Consider the following 24,415-nt stretch of genomic DNA (forward strand, 5'->3'; position numbering starts at 1 on the left):
AAGATAACATTTTTCATCTCATAAAAATCCATATGTTTGATAACAATCTGTTGGGGGAAAAGGCACTTTTGTATATTGATAGTGGAAGTACAAAACAGAACCACCTTTATGCAAAAGAATGTGGCAAACCCTAACAAAACATATGCAATTACCTTTTGGATCCAGCAATTCCATACCCTGCAGATACATCTAAGTACTAAAGGGCAGCAGAATATGCCAACCCAAAACATGCCACTTTGGCATAAGGACTGCTTTGAGCTGAAAGCCACTAAAAAGAAAAGCTCTTTGCTCTCCTATGTGCCTAAAAGCAGGAAATAAATTTGTTGAAGTGTCCCACCTTCCCTCTCTACCAGGAAGGACGAGAGTTAATCACTGGAGGCAACTCTAGACTTATCAGCTCAGAGACAGCACCAGCAGAAGCTACATAACAAACTTCACTAACTAGCCCTTATCTAAGTTCCCCCACATATTTACCTTCCCAAAATTTGCCACCCCAGAAACTCAAAGTCCTTTTCGTCTTGTTACTTCTCTATTTATTGTTCTTTTATTAAGATGCTATATAAGCCCATGTTCTACTACCACCTTAAGTTACTCATTACTGAGTGCTCCTGCATGTAAACGCAAGGCAATAAACTTGTTTTGTTTTTCTCCCTGTTAATCTGTCCTTTGTCTAGACAAGCCCCAGCTGGAGAACCTAGGAGGGTAGAGTACAAATACATATGTGCGTGTGTGTGAATGTGAGTGTATTTACGTGTTTGCAGTGCTGTATATAATAACAAAAAGACTGGAAATATTCCCAGTATCCATCAATAAAGGATTCCATCCACACACTGGGACACTATGCTCTGAAAACATAAATAAAGAGGAAATGCTACATGCTGATATGGAAAGATCTCAAGGGTATATTAGAAAAGTAGGAAAAAAAATCAAGACGTGGAATAATGTACATGACTTGCTATTTTTTGTGTAAGGAAGAGGAAAGAATATGAATATTCATATTTGCTTACATTTACACAAAGAAACTTTGAAAAGATAAACAAAAAACTAATAAACATAGTTGCCCATAGGGGATGTGGGTAGAAGGGAAATAGGGTGGTCAAGTGTAAGAGCAAACCTTCTCAATGTGTATTTATATTATTTTGATTTTTGAACCATGCGGATATATTATCTATTCAAAATTAAAATTAAAATTATTTTAAAAATTAAATAGAACATTAGAGAAAATAGTTAAAGCAATGTATAAAAACCATTGTTTTCACTTTAAAACTGAACTGGGCTCTTTACTTTTTTTTCTACACACTAAAAACTCAAGATAAATAATTTTGGTTCTTTCAGAATTTGAGCCCCATCAAATTACTAAGATACCTATTTTGAGAATGAATAACTACTGAGAAATATATTATTAAAGAAACATAATAACATATGTCTTGGGACTACTACTTAATACAGGCTTTTCAGACAACAAATATACAAACTGTTAAGTTCTTGTACAATTTTTTTAAACTACTTATTTTTTCCAAATGGCTAATTAAAATGAAAAACCTCAACCGTTTCCCCCCAGTATGCTAGAAAGTTAGGTCAATGTTATATTGAGACATTTCACATCCAGGTCAAATTCTGGATGAATGCTCGAAACAAGGTGGCTTGCAAAAAAGTCAATGATAAGCAAGAAAGAAGGGGGAATAAATGAACCCAGCAAAACAAACCAAAAAATTCACTAGAAAACCTGGCTTAATGATGCCCTGTATGAGAAAGAGAAAAAAATAAAACAAAACAGAATTCATACCAAACCTAACAGCTAGGATTTGTTGAGTGTTTACTATGTACCAGGTATTATGCTAACTCAAAGTTTTAATCACGAAGCTACATTTGCCTTTCAAGGCCAACAAACACAGAAAAGGGAGGGGTAAGAGGGATTAAATTCACTTTAATTTAGGTTGAGTATGGATATATATGGAAAAGGACAGAAAACAAAAGAAAAACTTGTCAAGAAAGCCCATGAAAAAACAATTGAGGGGCTTCCCTGGTGGTGCAGTGGTTAAGAATCCACCTGCCAAAAAAAAAGAATCCACCTGCCAATGCAGGGGACACGGGTTCGATCCCTGGTCCAGGAAGACCTCACATGCCGCGGGGCAACTAAACCCATGTGCCACAACCACTGAGCCTGCACTTTAGAGCCCGTGAGCCACAACTACTGAGCCCGCACGCCACATTTACTGAGGCCCTACACGCCTAGAGCCCGTGCTCCGCAACAAAGAGAAGCCATCGCAATTAGAGGCCCGCGCACTGCAACAAAGAGTAGCCCCCCGCTTGCCGCAACTAGAGAAAGCCTGCACGCCGCAATGAAGACACAATGCAGCCAAAAATAAATAAATTTTTAGAAAAAGAAAAAATTCCTAAAAAAAACCAAAAACAATTGATTCCTCTGATAAATGGGAGCTACAAGAAGATGTTAGAATTATGAGCGTATGATGCTAAACTTGTTGGAAAAAGTTTAATAACAGCACATGATCCTTACAGTTGACTGTAATTCAGAATAAGGTACTTTTTTAAAAAAATACAAATACGTACAGATAAAAACACGTGGTAAAATGTTAACTGTTGGTCATTGTGCTATTCTTTCTACTTTTCTTTATGCTTCAAAACGTTCATATAAAAAGTCTGAGAAAAGTAACACTGTTCATATCAGTATTTATGGTTCACAATATTTCTCTTCAAGGAAAGAAAAAAGGAACATTTAGTTTGTGGAGGCACAAAAAAGCAAAAAAAAACTTAAGTGGAGGAGACTTTCTTGAAAAAGGCAGGAAAAAAATACATTTTTCAGAGACAGGAGCAAAAACAGAAAAGATAAAGAACTAGATAGAAATAACATATCCATCTTGTAAATACTGACAGCAGATATATTCCAAATACAAATCTAATAAGCCCTAGCTCATCATTACTTCTGGTTCTTCTTACACTTGTACTGTTAAAATGCAGTATTTTTGAAAACTGATGGTGCATCGTTTTATTAAGGAGAAAAAGGCCATCTTCTTTGCTCCATAAACACAAAATGTTGTCATTTTTAGATTTGTAAAAACCAATTAAAATGTTCAACCTAGGGCTTTCCCTGGTGGCACAGTGGTTGAGAGTCCGCCTGCCGATGCAGGGGACACGGGTTCGTGCCCTGGTCTGGGAAGATCCCACATGCCGCGGAGCGGCTGGGCCCGTGAGCCATGGCCACTGAGCCTGCGCTTCCAGAGCCTGTGCTCCGCAACGGGAGAGGCCACAACAGTGAGAGGCCCACGTACCGCAAAAAAAAAAAAAAAAAAAAAAAGATGTTCAACCTAATGACGGTTTTCATTTCTACATCATTTATTTCCTCCAATTACCTTTGTATCCACCTCTGACTTCAGCATTTGTTCACTAACAAACTGCATCAAATAAATTTTGCTGCAGAAACATCATAAAAGAAAGAATACAGTTGCACATCCTTTTAGCAACACAGAATAGGTCCAGGTTCTTGTAAAATGTTACATGATAAAATCCTTCCATCTGAATAAGTAACTGAATAAGAACAACCTATTTCCTTTGGGATCTAACAAATATGTTCACCAATTCCTGAGTTTGTGAAAATTCATGTAGAATATCATCTCCAGACTCATTCTTTAAGAGTTCACTTACATGATCAATTTCACCATATCCATACAGCGGTGTATCTACATTCACCTTCTGATATGTCTCATAATTATGAACATGTTCCTCTGTCAGTTTTCTTCTCTTTGCCATTATGGACAGAAAAAAAATTTTTTTTCATTCTCAACTGTGGTTAATGAAAGGTACAAAGAGAAAAATAAAAACTACAAAAACAGTGACTCCAAACTTCTTTCACACTTCCTTGAAAGATAATGCAAAACTCTGCACAATGTATGAAGAAAAGAATGCTAAATATGATGATTTATTTCACCACCGCACCACCCTTCTAGGAAACCCCATCACTGTTCCACTTATAATTTTTAGTCTTTTTATTTTAGTCTAGTTGGGAATACATCAATTCTTGTTATTCACAGTAGTTATGTTCCATAAAGTCACCACAAATACCTATTTAGCAAATACCGAATGACTGCCCCTAGGGAAAATACAAGATTAGGTTGCTACAAGCCTCTAATCACAACATTTCATCAACTGATCAATTCATAACCTTGTGTTATGTGCGTTTCCATTTAAAGACATCTTAATTATATTGTTGATTCATTAACACTGAATTCAGAGCCAACAGCACTGTAAACTCATGCCTCAATGGATTTTTTTCTTTGACACATCATAGCCTTCTTGTGCTAAGGAACACTAGATAGCACCTCAGCAATATGCTTGGGGGCCATTTTAAACAGTGAAATCACCAACAAAAAGTATAAAAATGCAAAAAGTGTGGCATTAAATATATCACAAAAAGGACATATTATAACAGGAAGGCAAAGCAGTGCTTTGTTGAACCTCAGCTGGGAATCTACACATCGGCAGACTTATGTATTTTGCAGCCCTGCATGTGTGCATGTCCAGGAATGACCATGAAAAGCTCTGTGAGTATTGACTGACTATGACCCAGACTGATTTATCAATAATAACAGTACACATAAACACTTCTTCCTAGACAACCAATCACAAAATATACAAGATGGTCTATTAAGTCTTTTGCTAAACGGGTTTTAACCTGATAATAAGATATAATCACCAGTAACAACATGCTCTGAGAACTTTGTAAACAGTAAAAAAAAAAAAAATGTGTGTTTTGGGTATAAAGGTAATACTACAGACACACCATTAGTAACATATTCACAACTAGCATCTCTTAAAAGTTGCATCTTATTCGAAATTCTAAAACAGCTATTTGAAGGAAAATATAAACATTATCATTACTCTGTATCCTCTTTCATCTACAGATCTCAAAACCTTGTTATTATGGGATAAATTGGGTTACCCCCAAATTGATATGCTGAAAGTCCTAATCCCCAGTACCCCAGAATGTGACCTTATTTGAAAAATGGCCATCAAGGATATAATTAGTTAAGATGAGGTCATATGGAGCAGGGTAGGCCCTTAATTTGACTTGTGTCCCAATAAAAGAGGAAACATCATCACAGACAAGCACACAAAGAGAATGCATGTGAACGACTGCTTGCAAACCACCAGAAGCTAGGAGAGAGGCCTGGAATGGATCCTTCCTTCATAATCTTTAGAACGAACCAATGCTGAGGACACCCTGATGTTGGGTTTCTAGCCTCCAGAACTGTGAAACAATACATTTCTGTTACTTAAGCCACCCAGTCTGTGGTACTTTGTTATGGCAGCCCTAGCAAACAAATACACTCAAATAAATATTTTTGGGTTCAAAACATTCCTGTCAAGTTACCCAAGTACTACCATCTTTGTTTTAAAGGTGATCCACAGAAATAACTTATTCTGAATAATTCAATCACAGATAAACTTGATTTTGAAATTTAGAAGTTTCTAGTTCGAATTACATTATTTCCATACCAAACAACTTTTTAAATGGCAAAAAAAATTTACACAAAATTGGCAAAAGACACATTTCTCTAAACAATCTTTAAAATACAAGCTCAGGGCTTCCCTGGTGGTGCAGTGGTTGAGAGTCCACCTGCCAATACAGTGGACACGGGTTCGTGCCCCGGTCCGGGAAGTTCCCACAGGCCGCGGAGCGGCTGGGCCCGTGAGCCATGGCCGCTGAGCCTGCGCGTCCGGAGCCTGTGCTCCGCAACGGGAGAGGCCACAACAGTGAGAGGCCCGTGTACCGCAAAAAAAAAAAAAAAAAAAAAAAAAAAAAAAAAAACAAGCTCAAAAAAAAAAAAAAGCTTTTTAGAGAGCAAGAGCAAGTTGGCAATGCGTATTACAATTCTAAACATGCATGTCCTCTGACCCAGAAACCTTCCTTTTGGGAAACAACAATAACAACAACAGGAAATAACGTGACTTCCAGTAACAGGTAGGTAAATAAATTATGGAATATCCATGTAATAGAAATCGGTGCTTCTATTAAAATGAATGTCTAGGGGCTTCCCTGGTGGCGCAGTGGTTGAGAGTCCGCCTGCCAATGCAGGGGACGCGGGTTCGTGCCCCGGTCCGGGAAGATCCCACATGCCGTGGAGCGGCTGCACCTGTGAGCCATGGCCGCTGAGCCTGCGCGTCCGGAGCCTGTGCTCCGCAACGGGAGAGGCCACAGCGGTGAGAGGCCCGCGTACCGCAAAAAAAAAAAAAAAAAAAAAAAAATGAATGTCTATACAGTATAACATGAAAAGACAAAAATACGTTAAATGAAAAAGAGAACCACAGAACTTTATGTATGTGTGTACAGGATTACATATTTTAACACAGGTATAAAAGATATGAAAATATAAAGAAACAGTAGTAGTCATCTTTAGGATGTAGGGAAAAAGTGGCTTCCACTTTTCAAATCATATATTTCTGTAACTTTTAAAAAGTTATAAAAATGTACTATTTTGGTAATCAGGGAAAAAAAGAATTTTTTTTTTTTTAAGATATAGTAAGTCCCCAAATTATAACTGACCCCAAACCCCACAGGAACAAATGTCCTTTGTTTCTCCAAATCAAAATACTAGGGAAATAACTAACCTGGTCTAATTAATTTTCTTCTCTAGGAAACAATGGCTATAGTCAAGTATTATTTATATTTCAAATGTGATACACAGTTAAGTTAAATGCTGCTCACAAATATCTATCTTAAGCTTTCTGGAACCAATAAAGCAAGAGAGCTAAACAAGCCAGGATAAGTGATACGTGAAGATAATTTCTGACACCCAAATGTAAAACTCCAATGAATTTTTCTACAGAAAATGTTACAAAGCTCAGTTAAATATAATTATTGATAGAGTATTACACTTAGGTATAATGTGTTTTAAAGATTGGTTTGAAAACCCATTTATGATACCTAGCAGTATTTCCATGAGCAAAGAAAAATTTAGAGTTTTTAAAAACGCAATTCTGGGCTTCCCTGGTGGCGCAGTGGTTGAGAATCTGCCTGCCAATGCATGGGACACGGGTTCGAGTCCTGGTCCGGGAAGATCCCATGTGCCGCGGAGCAACTAAGCCCGTGCACCACAACTACTGAGCCTGCGCTCTAGAGCCCATGAGCCACAACCACCGAAGCCCACGCGCCTAGAGCCCGTGCTCCGCAACAAGAGAAGCCACTGCAATGAGAAGCCCGCGCACCCAATGAAGACTAGCCCCAGCTCGACGCAACTAAAGAAAGCCTGCGTGCAGCAACGAAGAACCAACGCAGCCAAAAATAAATAAATAAATAAACAAAATCTACATTTAAAAAAAGAAAATCTTAACTCTTAATGTGGTATATGAGCTTAATGAAGTTCTACATGTATGTTTAATTAAAAAAGAAAAAACTTCAACAGTTTGAACAACTGTCAGTGTTTTACACAGAGAACAAAAATCTTTGTTGATATTTTATTCTCAAGTTATCAGGGTCTAAAAAAATATATAGTTATGAATAGCAACAAGCACAGTCATGTTAATAACAATTACAAAACTGGAGGTCAGAAAGAATATACTTTGTGAAAAGCTAATTTTAAGAAGCTCCATTTCAGGGACTTCCCTGGTGGCACAGTGGTTAAGCATCCACCTGCCCGTGCAGGTGACACGGGTTCCAGCCCTGGTCCGGGAAGATCCCACATGCCGTGGAGCAACTAAGCCCATGCGCCACAACTACTGAGCCTGCACTCTAGAGCCCGCATACCACAACTACTGAGCCCGTGTGCCACAACTACTGAAGCCTGCATGCCTAGAGCCCGTGCTCTGCAACAAGAGAAGCCACTGCAATGAGAAGCTCATATACAGCAACTAAGAGAAGCCCCCACTCAAGCAACTACAGAAAGTCTGCGCGCAGCAACAAAGACCCAACGCAGCCACAAAAAAAAGCAGCTCCGTATCAATTACTTAGTAAATGTTTAATTCAGCCAGAATCCTCTGCCTACTATGCCTCACTAGTTGCTGTAAATATAGATTTTCCTCTTCCCTTCTCTCTGAATAACTCAAAACTCCAACTAGAGCAATGCAAAGTTCACTTATATCCATCTCTAGAAATTTAATGTTCACAAGATGCTATACTGTGAAATTAAAAAGGTACTGTGTAACTCCATTCTTGTATAAAAATATGTCACATACAGCCCCAATATATATGCAGAGAAAAGGCTGGAAAAATAAATACTAAATTGTCAACACTGATTATCTACAAGTGTTTTTTTCTTCTTTTATGGTTCTTTAATTGTTTAATTGAAGTGAATGTGTAGTTGACACATTTTACGATGCTGAATTTTTAAAAGATGAAGACATTAGTCACTTGGGATTAGTGAGTAACACCAATAAATAATTCAGAATGCTTTTTTTTTACTTTAAATAATCATATTGCTAATTTTGTGATAGAGATAACAAATAACCAAATGGCTACTTCACTCAAGGCAGCATGCTATTTCCCTATTCCTAAAGTAAAATTATTGTTTACTGACACTTTTTAAAGGATGTCTAATATGATCATATAATGATCATCATAAAATATATTCTAAAAAATTAAGAATTAAGTAAAACTAAAACATAAAATATTTAATGAAAATGCTTATTCTCTAAAATTATTACCAATAATTACCAATAAGAATTTGGAATGGTACAACTCATAGTCATGAAAACATTTTAATAAGTTCTTTGATAAAATCAAAACTTAACATACAGTAACTTACATGTCTTGGTTGACAGCCCATAATAATGTTCATATGGAGATGTAACTAGATTAAAAACTTCTTTATAACGGATATGTTTACAAGCTCATACCCCTTTTATGCATTCTTACCTACATACAGGTATACAGGTAACATAAACAAGACGATTATGTGCCTGGCACTGTGCTAAGCCCTTTGTTTGTTTAATCTCATTTAATCCTCATAAACATCATGAGACAGGTATACCATCATCCCTACTTCACAGATAAAGGCACTAAGATATAAACATTTCCCTACTGATTGAACTGTTGTCCTTTTGTTAATAATACTTAAACAACAAGGTTATGTTTTAATAATCTATTTTCAAAACATACTTAAAACTATAAATACTTAGGGCTTTACATTATTTTTTCTTCAGGAGAGTCCTTTCTTTATGGCTAGGAACTGCTGAAATTAACTGCTTTGAAGAGGAAAGGAGAAGTAAAATTGAAATATAAAGACTCTAACATAAATATACTATCAATCAAATAACTGCTTTACTTCAATTTCTTTTTAAGACTAGCAAGAATGAACCCTCAGAATATACTGCCAGAATTTTTGTTCTGTGTTTTCTTAGATACATTTTGGTATATTTGGCATTCATTCATCACAGAGACAATTAACTATATTCTTACTTTCTATATTCTTGATGCTGACATAGGAATGGTGGGGGGAGGGGATTATAGACACCAGAAGAGTCGGTGCCTCCCAGGACTAGCTAATTCCTAAAGATAACAACTTGCCTATCAACTCCTGCCTTTCATATGCAAATTGACCAATCCAGAGTTCATTCCACCAACTATCTCCTTATCTAACTCTCACACACCAAACCCTTATCTCCCTTACCTTAAATCATCCCAGGGCCAGGTATCAGGAAACAAGAAACCAACCCTATAGACCAAAGCCTGGAGGAATTAATCAAACTAGCCAATCCTAATCTGTTTATTCTGCCTAGTTTGCCTTTCCCAGGAAAACCTCAATAAGGCTACAACCTTAAAATCTCCCCTGAGCTCTTGTTTTCTGCCTCCTGACTACCCTGGTATCTTCCCCTGCGGCTCTGTGTGGCATGCAGTGACCTCCTCTCTCCGGAACCAGTGAGCATAATGAACTTCCAAGCCTCATTCTCTCTTCCCTTTATGGCCACAATGACTTTACCATACCATATCCAACATATCCAACATGTACATTCTTAGAACAGTTTACAAATTTAAAAATTTAAATTTAAAGGTCAGCTTATCACTTTGGGAGGGGCAGGTTTAAAAGTATGAATAAGCAGAATTTAAGTGTCTGTTCCTCAAAATATCAGTACACAAACTATATCTTCTGTTATAGACTGTATGTTTGTGTCACCCCCCTCCCCCAAATTCATATGCTGAAATTCTAGCCCCCAATGTTATGGTATTAGGAGGTAGGGCTTTAGGAGGTAATTAGGTCATAAGGGTGAAGCCCTCATGATTAGTGCCCTTTCTTAGACAGCTCCCTCACCCTTCTACCATATAAGGACATAATGAAAAGATGGCCATCTAAGAACCAAGAAGCAAGTTCTCACTAGGTAACAAATCTGCTAGCACCTTGATCTTGGATTCCCCAGCCTCAAAAACCGGGAGAAAAAAAAAAAAAAAACCCGAGAGAAATACAGGGTTGTTGTTTAAACCACCCGGACTATAGTAATTTTGTTGTAGCAGCCTGAATGGACCAAGAAATGTTCTAATTAGTACTCTTCAGTAAATAAACTTTTGAAAATAAACGATGAATCTAACTCCTATCGTTTATGTGCTTCTCACAAGAAAAAGCCATCTATGTTTTTTCTGTTATTACTATATCTTTAGTCTAACAGTAAAGGAATTGAATTTATTTTATATCTTGCTCTAACATTACCTCTAAACAAAACAAACATACATTTTTGGGAAATTTTGGTATAATTTTTGAATATGAGCTCCAACAAGGTAACTGAAGACTAAACATAAGTACTTTCATGGTTAGCACAACGTCTAGGACAAAGTAGACATCCTCTGTTGAATAAATGCCTGAATTTCAGTTGTAAATGAAAGGATACGTATTGTCTATCTCAAGGAACATACAGAAACAGCATATAGCCACTTCAGTGTAAGGCTTACCTAAAATTACATTCTCACACTAACATTAATGGCTTTTTTCTTTTTAGAAAACATTTATTGAGCACTTACCACATGCTAGGCATTGTTCTTTGCACTTCATGTGATATCTCACTTAATCCCTTACAACCACCTTTGGCATGATTATCCTAATTTTACAGAAGCGAATACTTAACACAGAGACGAAGCTATGTGCCCAAGATAACATAGTTAAGAAGTGAAAGAGCCAGGATTTGTATCCAAGCACTCTAATTCCAGAGCCTACCCTTTTATTTTAAAAAAAATAACAGATAGTATGTCTACATTTTTTTTTAAATACATGTACGGAAAAATCTGAGTCTATCATCCATGTCTTCTACCAGTCTAGTTCTCACCCCTTATCTTACCTCTGCACCAAGAATAAATATATCCATTATTAGTTGGATATATTCTTCCAGGGTTTTTCTTAATATATCTATAAGCGAATACAAATATATATTTGTCTTTTTTTAATCCAAAATACAGCTTTATACACAATGTTCTACACCTTGCTCTTTTTACTTAATTTATCTTAGAGCTCTTTCTATATTAGTATGCAAAAAACTCCTTCATTCTCTTCATAACTATATAGCATTACACTGAATTATTTGACCAGTTCCCAACAGACTGTCATAAGATTGTTTCTAATATTTGCTATTATAAACAATGTTGCAGCAACACTCATTTTGCATATGTACAAACATAGCTATCAAATCAAGGTTGTGCATTTGTAATTCTGATATATGCTGGCAAAATAACCCTCATAAGGGTTTATCAATTTACACTAACAACCTATGAACACTTATTTACTGACAGCCTCACTACAGAGATGGTACCCCAGTCATACACATAGTCTTCTGCATTTCTCTTAGTATGAATGAGGCTGAAGAGTATTCAGTGTTTAAAAGTCATTTGTACTTCCTTTTCTGTGAAGTGCCTCTTCCTATCCTTTGCCCATTTTGCTACTGTCTTCTTCTTATCTCATCAATTTCTAGGAGTGCTTTATATCTCGGAGACTTGCATTTTGATTTCAATATAAATATTAAAATTCATAAATATTTCCTATTTGTCTTTTGACTTTTACAGTGACTTCTACATAGCAAAATTATTTTTACTTCCATGCAGTTTACTTTATCTTTTCACAATTCAGAAAGGATTTCCTGACTCCAAAATAATTTTTAAAAAATTAGTCCATGTTTTCTTTGAGCACATTTATCATTGTAACCTTTACATTTAAATATGTGATTCATTTAAAATTTATCCAATACATACATGGCGTGAGGTATTAATCCAACTTTTTTATTCCCTAGATGATGCTTCTACTTATACCAAGATCATTTATTGACTATCCCTCACTTGAATTTTTTTCTCCGTTGATTAGTTTATGTCTGGGCTTTCTATTCTATTTTATTTAATATGTCTATTTGTGGGGCAGTTTTAACTACCAAGACTTTAAAATTAAAATGTTACTATATATTTCGCTCTTGTTTTTCAGAGTTTTCCTGGCTACATTGGTTTACTTTTTCCATATGAACTAGAGAATCCATTTCTCAAGTTCCTGGGGGGGGGAAGAAAAAACACTTGCTATTTTTATTAGGATCATATTAAACTGATATTAATTTTAGAGAAACTGACAGGTCTATGTAGGTTGAGTATTCCCATCCACAAATGTGGTTTCAATTTTTCAAGTTTTTTCTATCCCTCATACGTGCTTTCAAGTCTTCTTCATATTACGTCTCACACATTTCTTAGGTTATGACTAAGTCATTTTGTCTTTTTCTTGCTATTGTAAACGCTGCCTTTGCTTTGACTGTTGACATCTAATTGAATCTTGTTTCCACTACGTTTTGTTTTTTAATTGAGGTATAGTTGATTTACAGTATTATCTAAGTTTCAAGTGTACAACATAGTGATTCACAATTTTTAAAGATTATACTCCATTTATAGTTATAAAATATTGGCTATATTCCCTGTGCTGCGCAATATATCTTTGTAGCTTATTTATTTTATACAGAGTAGTGCCTCTTAATTCCCTACCCCTATTTTGCCCCTCCTTCCTTCCCTCTCCTCACCTGTAACCACTAGTTTGTGCTCTGTATCTCTGAGTCTGTTTCTTTTTTGTTGTCTTCACTAGTTTGTTTTATTTTTTACATTCTAGAACTTATAGGTAAAGCACCTAAACTTTCCTCCAGTTGTCTTCAGAAACTCCTAAGGGTCCTTAGGGTCTCTTTTAGCCTTACCCTATTCCTTCCTCACTTTCATTTCTCTTTCACAGAAGCAACATCATTCTCTCACAGGGCACATTTCCCAGGGGCTCTTGCCTACATGCCAGCACATATACAACTTATAGTTACAATTATTTCAGCTATTAGTGAAATCAAGAACTTCTATGTGACTGCATCTTGTGACTTCAAAACCTTTGTTTCCTTGGGGACTTCCCTGGTGGTGCAGTGGTTAAGAATCTGCCTGCCAATGCAGGGGACACAGGTTCGAGCCCTGGTCCAGGAAGATCCCACATGTCGCAGAGCAACAAAGCCCACGTGCCACAACTACTGAGCCAGTGCTCTAGAGCCCACGAGCCACAACTACTGAGCCTGCACTCTATAGAGCCCACACGCCACAACTACTGAAGCCTGCCCGCCTAGAGCCCGTGCTCCACAACAAGAGAAGCCACTGCAATGAGAAGCCCGCGCACCACAACGAAGAGCAGCCCCCGCTCGCTGCAACTAGAGAAAGCCCAGGTGCAGCAACGAAGATCCAACGCAGCAAATATAAATAAAATAAATACATTTTTAAAAAAATGATGAAAGGTTAAATAATCATTAAAATATCCCTAAACAGTATTTTAAAACCATGGGGAAATATTTACTAAAGTTTTATTCAATTATTACTGAAAAAAAAAGTTGAGAAAGAAAAACATATTCCCAGTCCATAATCGGAAACATATATGAGTATAGAAAAACTGTCAAATGATGGCAGTATTTATCTGTGCATGATGGCATTATGGTTGATTTTTATTTTCCCTATATTTCCTGATTCCCCTCCCAAGAATATGTAATAAGGGACTTCCCTGGTGGCGCAGTGGTTAAGAATCCACCTGCCAACACAGGGGACACGGGTTCAAGCCCTGGTCTGGGAAGATCTCACATGCCGTGGAGCAACTAAGCCCGTGTGCCACAAGTACTGAGCCTGTGCTCTAGAGCCCCCAAGCCACAACTACTGAAGCCCATGTGCCTAGAGCCCGTGCTCCACAGCAAGAGAAGCCACCACAACGAGAAGCCCGTGCACTGCAACGAAGAGTAGCCCCCCCACTCACCGCAGCTAGAGAAAGCCCGCATGCAGAAACAAAGACCCAGCGCAGCCAAAACTAAAAATAAATAAATAAGTTTTTAAAAAAGAATATGTAATAAAACTATGAAAAACTAAAAATGTGTTATTTCAGAATAGTATGACACCCAGCAAAGGAATAAAATGAAACTAAACTTAGACATTAATAAAGAAATAAGGTATTTTAAAATGAAAAACACATTACTAAAGAATTATAGAATGTTTTCCTTATGGCCAAGAAAAGCTAAAATAAAATTCTGCCATACTAGAACTGAAGAAAAAAGAGTAATTCCAGGTAAATAAATAAAATATTATGGTTTAAAGAAAGCCACCAAAATTCAAGAAATTTCCCTTTTAACAAAATTAACTCCAGTAATACAACTGTACACAGCACAGATTTTTCTAGCATGTAAAGGAATCACAACAATTCATTAAGATATAAAAATAATTATTGCCTTTTAAGTTCCATCAGCATAGGGAAAAAAAAAACCCATAGAAGCTGAAGTAAGATAAACCATGAGCTTTTTAATACGGATCCTTTATTAATGTTTCCCACTTTTCTACTCACTTAACACAATCCTAGTCCAAAGAAACCCTATAACAATGGCTGAATACATTTTCTCTATTAGTTTTAATATGTATCCCAAGTACATGATATGCCTTACAGCCTAGGAAAACTTAACATCTATGAAGTGAGACTTGATTTATTTCTTCAAAGCGATTTTAAAAATAATGGGGGAGCTTCCCTGGTGGCGCAGTGGTTGAGAGTCCGCCTGCCGATGCAGGGGACACAGGTTCATGCCCCGGTCTGGGAAGATCCCACATGCCGCGGAGCGGCTAGGCCCGTGAGCCATGGCCGCTGAGCCTGCGCGTCCGGAGCCTGTGCTCCGCAATAGGAGAGGCCACAACAATGAGAGGCCCGCGTACCGGGGGAAAAAAATACATGGGGTTTGTGAGAAATGAGCTTTAACAACAGTGCTACACTCGTGACATATCGGAGACATGAAACCCAAAGAATACAGTCGGCCCTCCTTATCCGTGAGTTCCGCATCTCAGCATTCAACCAACACGTGGATGGAAAGTACAGCTGACCCTTGAACAAGATGGGTTTGAACTGCAAGGATCTACTTATACATCGGTTTACTTCAATAAATAAAGCCTGTATTTTCATTTTACAGATCTTTGTGTAAGGGAAAAGTTTATGCTCAGAGATCACAAAATGTGGAATAATAAAGCTAGGGTTTGAGTTCTGATTCTATCCAAACTGTTTCAGCTTCTTGCCCTTGGGTGAGTCACTTTCAATCCCTTTGTTCTTAAGGTAGAGATAGCAGTATGGAGCCTTTCACTTGCATGAGGGATCAGCACCCCTAACACCCATGTTGTTCAAAGGTCAACTGTATTTGGGGAAAAAAAAAAATTCCAGATTTCCAAAAAGCAAAGCTTGAATTTCCCATGCCAGCAGCTATTTACATATCATTTACATTGTATTTATAGCTATTTACATTGTATTAGGTATTATAAGTAATCTAGAAATGATTTAAAATGTGTAGGTTATATGCAAATACTATGCCATTTTATATAAGGGACTTGAGCATCCATGGATTTTGGTATCTTCGAGGCTCCTGAAACCAATCCTCCACGGATTCTGAGAGACGACTGTACTTATACTAAGGTGATAGAACCTAGACCATCTTGGCTATCATCTGTAACAAGAATCCTTAGTAACTGCTCAAACTGTGAAACTTTCCATACTCCTGTTCTTTCAAGGAACATATGTGGCTCACTTCCAATCAGAAAAAAACACTAACATACCAAACACAAAGAGAAAATCATTGGTTCCAAATCATTTAAAGAAGCCTCTATTTGTTAGACTGTTCAGATTAGGCATCTACTACTATCATTGCTTCTCTGTGGGTTAATGGTTTTATAAAGCATTCACCAAACCAATGCATCCTACAGAGAGATACATGGCAGACTTGATACAACATAATTAACCCAAGTTCCAATGTTAGCCACCAAATCAGTTGTGCCTGGCAGTTACTATGGACCTTGGATAGTAGCACAGCACAGCATTAGACAACAAAGGGATAGAGAATATGATATATAACAGAGGAAAGAACACTGTGTGTTACCACAGTAAGTTTTTGTTCCTTTGCTTAAATATTCTTCATACCACACAAGGTTATGATGAAGTACCAAAGTGGTATCACAATGCAAGCATCTTGGTAAAATAATGATTCATTTCAATAGGCCATCAATAGAATGGCAAAAAAACAATCTGTGCATTAGTATTTGATCTGCCTCAAATAGAAGATACTATTGTAAATAATTCTAAACATAAGCACAATTTAGTGAATAAGGTAGGAGACTGGTAGACTTAAATTTTCAGATTCAATTTATAGCTGTTCACCAGTCACCTGCTGTTTTGACAAGTTACTTACCAACTTGTGCTGCCATTTCTCCGTAAATTTATCCCCTAAGATGAGGATAATTCTTGCAAATTGTGTCACAAGCATTTTGAAAGGAACCATGAGTTATTGTGTAATGCTCTTGAAATTCCTCAGATGTAGGGTCCTACACAAAGTAAAGTATTATTATACATCTCTCTAACAGTAGTCATCTGTTTGCATTATGATTTTTTTCCCTACCCTCAACACTGTGATTCTTGGACACTAACCTTTCTCAAAGTAAAGCATCCAAAGCAAGCCTCCATTCCTGAACCAAGTAATTATTTTTTCAAGTCTTCATATCATCCACATCCTTCTCTTCCTTAAAAGGTATTATGAAAATTAGTAGTTATAAAACATAACGAGCTTCTTTGGTTCATTAAGGAATATATGGGATTATGTGAATTTTTTAATCCACTCTTATATGAACAATTTTATTTCCCATATTTATACATTTATTTTCCTATATTACTTTTTAAATTTCAACTATATTTTAAGGAGTTCATTTATAGATTTATGTTTTATGAAAAGAGAGAGCAGGTCAGAAAATGAAGAAGAAAGGCAAGCAAATTACTGCTATATGACCAAAATGTTTTTATTGGAATGATCAACAGTAGAAATTACCATTTTGGGCCACAAAAAACAGAATCAATGCTCATAATATTTTTATCTTCAGTAGAAGAGTTGAGCACAAGCTACAAAAAATTTTATCATACTATTCAAAACTTTATCTATTACTGGCTTTGCAATGAAGTCAGTCTTCAGTTCAAGAATAAAACATATATATTTGAATTTTTAGTTAGTGTTGATACAATATTACATCTGAAACTAGAATTCTCAACCTTATTACACGGTTCCTAAAATGGCTTCTCTTTGAATTTATGCACAGGGAAGGGACTGGGGAGGGATTAAAAAAACATGATGTCATCATTGTATACCTTTAGTCATAAAATAGTAATTTTTAAGAGTTTTTTAAACCCTCAGAATTACATTAAAATAATGATGTAAACTAGTTTCCTCCTTGAATAAATATTCCTCTACCTTCTAAATATGGCAGGGGCAAAACTTTGTGGGATAAAGATAAAACCACAGGGTTTAGAATGTTCTCTTAATATTTACTACTCTAGTGGTTAAGCTCTTTTAACTTCAGTTTCCTCATCTGAAAAAGGGGGACCATAACACCTGCCCTAGCTAACAAGCAAGACTGTTGTGAGGATTAAATAAGATACATAATCTATTCAAAAGAATTTTGTACACCATAAAACGCTATTAAAACAGTCATTTTTAACAAACTGTATCACATTATTTTCAAATTATGGACATAAAATAGTTTAGCGCTGTTTCTAACACAAAACAAATGGAAACAGGTGTGTAAAACATATATTTAGGTCCATGGACACCAAATTCTACCTATGGTGGATACACAGTGAGTAAACAATCTTATTAAGAAAAGTACACTTTCTAAATGTTATCTTAAAATTTCCAGAAGCAAATTTGGAAGTACAAAAATAAAACTAACACTTTATTTAGGTGGACTGACCTAGCACTTTGAAGATTAAATATACTATTTACCTGTTAGCTACGAATTAAGGAAAAAACTGAGCGCCTCTAGATTTTAAAAGGTTTAAAAAAATTCCTATGAAGGAAAAATACATACATGAAAGTGAAATAGATGTTCACTTCTCTGGAAATAGTTCAGAAAGAGCTAGTAGTGAAAGCAAGGATTATACATATACAAGAGAACGGAGATGAACATGGATGTAATCTGCACTCTTGGTATAATAAAGGAAATGAGTGAAATCTTCCCATGTGGTTACTAGAATGTCCAGAATGGAAACTTCTCCCAACAGGCCATAGGTCAAATCTGTTTACTACACTGTAAGGCTGAGTCCTCCAAGACGTTACCATGACTCTCAAGAATAGCTTATCCTTAATGAATGAGGCGACCTCTTTCTCTTTTACTTCTTAATATTCAGTATGCTTATAAAGCCAATCTCTATAAGAAAACAATTCTTAGCTTTCTGTTTGCTTTCTTCATGACACAAGTTTAAAGCTCTGATGAAGTGAACTATTGTTTATTACATGGTCCTAAAATTCAACCAGACTCATTCTGTTACCCAAAGACTTCAAAAGCAATTAAATGAGAACTCTGTATCTTCTAATTCATTCCTCAAACTCACAAATTAAAAAAAAAAAAAGGCTAGAAAAGGAGTATATTTAAATCATTAAGGAATTATTCCAAAGAGAAATACTTTTGGTTAAAAACATTATTACATTTTCCACTCAATCCCCTTAAATCAAAACTGAGGTTAAAAGATTAAGCTCCTATCAGAGCAACTACCTCCCTTTGAACTTTTACTTTTTCCTACCTCTTTAACTAGGTACACTTCAATACATCATTGAATCTGGCCTTCTAGCAATAAAAAGTTTTTCTCAGGATAAGGATTCTCTTCCATAAAGCTATTTCAGCTCTAGATTTATTTTCTGGCTATTTATGTGACCAATCATTGAATTAAACTTAAGGCTTCATTTTCTCCCAGAACTCTTCAATTCTATCCCACAATGACATTTCCCATCATTTAAACTTCCCAGTCTCAAAATACATACCACATCAGGTCAAATTTCAATTCTCTCTAGTTATTTCATTTACATATGCCTTAATGCCCAACCCAGGCTCTAAATTTTTCAAAGACAAAGTTTATGCCTTTCATTTTTCTATTCCATAGACTGTGATGTACTCTGGACAACAAGGCAATCCTAAAGAGGTATCAAAAATTAGGTAAACCCACCCTCCCAACTTTATATCGCCAAATATTGCTTCCACGATGAATCAATAGAGTGATATAAATGTCACAACGTAATCATCACAGTGTCATCATGACCACAAAGAAGCCTCTTCTGGCTAGTTAAGTTTCTCAGAACCTCACCTATAGGGTTAAAAGCTGTTCCAGGCACTATAATAATCATTATACTATTAGTGCACAGTGTCTATCACCCTTGTGTTGGACACAGGACAGATGTTTAATAACATTTAAAAAATGTAAATCTTAGTAAATTTCAGTAACTATATTGGCAATTTCTTTTTGCTAGCTTTGTACTTTCTACTTGCCCTGAGGCCTCTGAGAAATTACTAAAGCAATACAGAGATATGTTCAGTTATTTCTGTGGGGCATGTTAAGTACAAGAACAGTAACAGCCCCAATACCATGAAAATCTCAACCTGAGGCAGCATTCCAAGCTAAGCAAAAAAGGTAAAGGATCCATCTGCCTCTGAAGCAGTGATAACAAATACATATCAATAAATTACCATTCATGTCTAACAACATGACAACCTCAATGCCTAAGATTATGAAAATCTGATAAGATTCCATAGAATATTCTTCATGAGGTAGAGTACAAGGAAACTACCATTTACCTTGAGTTTTGCAATAATTAAACCTATTGTATTAAGCATCACTACTATTCATCCAAAAAAATTAAATTACAAATCAAGGCAGAAGAAAAGAGATTAAAACCCTGTCAACGAAGGATGAAAACTACACCATAATTTACAAGTTAGAAAAGTGAGGCTGGGCATGGTGGTGAGATGGTATGAAAAAAGAGTAACATACCTTAATTTAATACCTTATTATACTTATATTAACCTCTCAAAAGTAGACTAACAATAGAAACCACTTAAATAATAACGTGGTAAAGAAAGATAACTGCCATAGAAAATACTGAGGTGCCATTATTGTTAAAGTTAAAAGAAACTGTAAATCAGTACAGCTATAATCTTATCTGAATTTACCATCTTAAGAATTAACTTTTAGTTAACACAACTGAAAGTGAAATTCACATTAACAATTTTTCTAAATGTGGTAATATTTGACCTTAAAATATGTATATCCAGGAAAACAGAACATGAAATGTGACCAAATTCCTCAAAATTCTCATTACCCTACAAATTATTTTAAATTTGGTTCGTATGGCTACTACATAATCAGGACATCTCATAGACACAAAACTTTTAATAGCTAGTGTTATTACTTGAAAGTAAGATACTAGGGAAATAAAAGATATTTCAAACTAAATGGAATCATGTATTTAAAATATAATAGGAAGAACAAGAGAATACTTAGGATTATATTTTCAGCAACTAAGTGAAAGTAAAAAGCTTTCATCTTAATTTTCCCCCTTTCTGATACATGGAACACAACACAGTAAATTATGCATTTAAAATCTGCCCAGGGCTTCCCTGGTGGCACAGTGGTTGAGAGTCCGCCTGCCGATGCAGGGGACACGGGTTCGTGCCCCGGTCCGGGAAGATCCCACATGCCGCGGAGCGGCTGGGCCCGTGAGCCATGGCCGCTGAGCCTGCGCGTCCGCAGTCTGTGCTCCGCAACGGGAGAGGCCACAGCAGTGAGAGGCTCGCGTACCGCAAAAAATATAAATATAAAATAAAATAAAATCTGCCCCCCCCCCAAAAAAAAAGAAGAAGATAAAAAATAAAATCTGCCCAGGGTGGCTGACCAGTACTGATAAAAGAGGACCTACATACTGTATATTCTATACCAATATACTTAGTACCAAAGAAGATCTATACACTGCAGGGTGGTTTTCGCTATTGTTTTACATCATCATAATTATGTTCTGAAACCACAGCTTCATACAATAAGGGTTTGTAGGGCTTCCCTGGTGGCGCAGTGGTTGAGAGTCCGCCTGCCGATGCAGGGGACGCGGGTTCGTGAGCCGGTTCGCGAAGATCCCACATGCCGCGGAGCGGCTAGGCCCGTGAGCCGCTAGGCCCGTGAGCCATGGCCGCTGAGCCTGCGCGTCCAGAGCCTGTGCTCCGCAACGGGAGAGGCCACAACAGTGAGAGGCCCGCGTACCGCAAAAAAAAAAAAAAAGAATAAAAAAAAATAAGGGTTTATAATAGCACTTGTTAAAAAAAGAAACCACAAAATAATTAAAGTACTTAGAAGCATGCAAACTGTAAAGGATCTATTTAATGCCTGGTTTGCTTTTAAAGCCTGATAAAAAGAAAACATGGGTTTAGGACTAGAGAAATTGTTTGACATTTCAAACTTAAATGATATAATTATTAGAAATAGCAAACAAAAGAATTTTCAACTTACCTGGTTTCTTTCTCGATTTTTCATGACCTAGCTGCCCTAGATCATTACATCCACATGTGTATACCGTTCCATCATCCAGAACAAATACAGTATGTCTGAGTCCACATCCTACATCTCGAACCTTTTTATTTATAAAAAAGTCACTTTTTCTGGGCTCTAGTACAATTTCTTCATCAATTCCACCCAAACCTAGCTGTCCAAAAGATGCATTTCCCCAGCACAACATGTTTGTAATTCTTTTGGTCTTCCAGTTTCAATAAAACACTCCCTTCTGAAACACTGGCAAGTTGGAGGTATCCCTATGTCTGAGAAGACAGAAAAAAAGTTAATATGACTTCAAAGGAAACATAATGTATAACTGCTCTTTCAAGTACTAGGCTACAATAATCACTATGTAGTAAACATGAAATTTACTTTATAATGTGTTACAGAAGTATCCTTCAATTTCAAAAACCAATCACTTGTATATTTTTAAAATTATCATACAGAAATGTTTAGGAAAAATACATCACTCCTCATGATTCTTTGCAAAATCTAAATATTAACTAGTTTTGACTTTTTGTTACCTTATAATAGACTAATCAAATTGAAATATTAAGTATCCTGATGAAGTTAACCTTTTTTTTCCTTTTTGCTTTGAATAATTTCAGTGGGAGCAAGAAATATGACATCTATCCACTGCCCCCAAAATCAGATATATACTCAGTGAAAAATTTAGCCAACTACAGAAACATAAAACCTTGCAATCTCCCTCAAGTCACAGGATAATTAGATTTTCTAACACCTACCTCCACATTAACAGAAAACTGAAGTTCTTATCTGTACTAGAAATAAAGCCAATAATGGAAACTTTAAGTTTCCCACAACTTAAAAGACTCTTCCAACTAACAGGCCCCAGATAAAATTACAGTTCTCTAGGTAAGCTTTGATATTAAGAAAATCACCTCCAAAGATCATACTTTACAAATCAAAATATTAACACTCTGACCTCACTACTAATTTAATTTAAAAACTCAATCAGTGTACCTAATTATAATACAAAAGTGTGCAGTTTAAAGATCAAGACTCTCCCCCAAAATTCAACATTTTCTATTTCGAGTGGGAACCATGACTGAAAAATATCTCCCGAAGCCTATCTACATCTATCTATACCCCTAAGACAATTATTTGAAGATGGAAAAAAAAACTGCAAATAACTCCGGCACTGCCGATTTTTCAAGAATAGAAATGCGGACTGGGACACTGAGAGTTTGGTGGCGAAATCTGTAGAACTTTCCAGTACAGTGACTGAATATTTCTTCGCTTATATAGACACGGATAACAAAGAGTCCACTTTATCTAAACCTACACAGATTTTTAGATATATCGCGTTACTAAATAACAAAATTACAGGAAGTCAGCCTTATTCCCGTGTAGGTACCCACATTCCTTACACAGAACCCAAGAAGTTTCAAAACCCAACTTTCCTACGTGCGGGCTAGCAAGTGCTGAAGCTGTCTCATTCTATCCATGACCCATCCATTAAGAAAAGTTTGATTTTATTCTTTTGGGGCATCAGAACCCGATAGTTCCCGAGAGTTCTGCACTGTCTTCCCGGTTTTTGTTTTGTTTTTTTAAGGAGAGGACAGGACAACACCCCAAATTCCAACGCACGAGGTTTAACAATCCTTTTCTTTAAAAAAGAGGGGTAATGGGAAAGGCGTCCTCTCGCCAGCAACAGGTAGGGGAAAGAGAAGCAGTTTATTCCCATCATTCCCTGAATATGCACTGAGATCAGCTTACGGGGACCGGGAGAGAGAAATCATCTGCACACACCCAACCTCGCGGGCCGACCAGTCAACTGCTGCAGCCGTCCGCTCGCAGTAGCCGCAGAGGCCGGCGCACGAGGCTCGGCACCTCGGCGGCCCTTGTCCCAGGGAGGCCCTTCCCCGGGGAGGTGCGACATTCCAGCCCCCGGGCCAAGGGGCCCGACACTGCCCTCGTCCCCCCACCCCCGCCCGAGGAAACGCTGAGAAAGCACCCAGCGCCAGGCCGGCCTGTATCCGCCCAGCCCCCTCCCTAACGCCGTCACACGCCCCCGAACCTACCGGGGCAACGACTCACCCGGCCCCTCAAGGCAGGGGAAGCCCAGGGCGGCTGGGGGCGGCGCCTCCCGCAAGAGGGAGGCAGCGCAGCAGCTGAGACAGGTCTCCAGCTCCCGGACCCTCCTCCTTCAGCCAGTGGCTGCGAACACCAGAGCTCCTCCGGCGTCGGTGAAGCTGCTCCGCGGCTCACCTCCTCGGCTCCTGTGAAACTTTACCGGGTTCCTCAGAGAAAAGCAGCCGCCACTGCTCTCTAGCCCAGAGCCAGCCGTCAGCGACCCGGATGGAGCGGGAGGAGAAGGGCAGGAGGCGAGCCAGGCGGAGAGCGCTAGGGGTGGGGAAGAGTTGGGGCAGACTGGGGAGGAGAAGGGAGAGAGGGAGGAGGCAACGCGGGGGGAGGGGGAGGGGTCGGCGTCGGCCGGAAGTGAACCGCGGAGCACGCGCCCGAGCCCGCCCACTTCGTGGCCCGCGCGCCTGCGCCGGAATCCTCCAAGGGCACACCGACGCGGGCGCCTGCGCAGTGTGGTGCTTTGC

General features: G+C 37.6%; 1 protein-coding gene across 4 annotated transcripts in view; it reads right to left on the bottom strand.

Annotated features, from left to right (window-relative positions):
• HERC4 (HECT and RLD domain containing E3 ubiquitin protein ligase 4) overlaps nucleotides 1-24,212 on the bottom strand; it is a 135,629-nt gene extending 111,417 nt beyond the window's left edge. For 2 of the 4 annotated variants that reach the window (XM_082673003.1, XM_082673001.1), the window contains exons 1-2: nucleotides 23,888-24,212; nucleotides 21,801-22,105 (exon numbers count right to left, since the gene is read on the bottom strand). In XM_082673003.1, coding sequence (XP_082529129.1) covers nucleotides 21,801-22,026 — 226 coding nt within the window. In that variant the 5' untranslated portion in view covers nucleotides 22,027-22,105; nucleotides 23,888-24,212. Of the gene's footprint in view, nucleotides 1-16,677; nucleotides 16,796-21,800; nucleotides 22,106-23,887 lie in introns of those variants that run through there. The other 2 variants (XM_082673002.1, XM_082673004.1) reach the window with 2 other exon arrangements.
• Between the last annotated feature and the right edge of the window lie 203 nt (nucleotides 24,213-24,415).

The sequence above is a fragment of the Grampus griseus genome (assembly GCF_964374135.1).
Source record: "Grampus griseus genome assembly, chromosome: 16".
Lineage (NCBI taxonomy): Eukaryota > Metazoa > Chordata > Mammalia > Artiodactyla > Delphinidae > Grampus > Grampus griseus.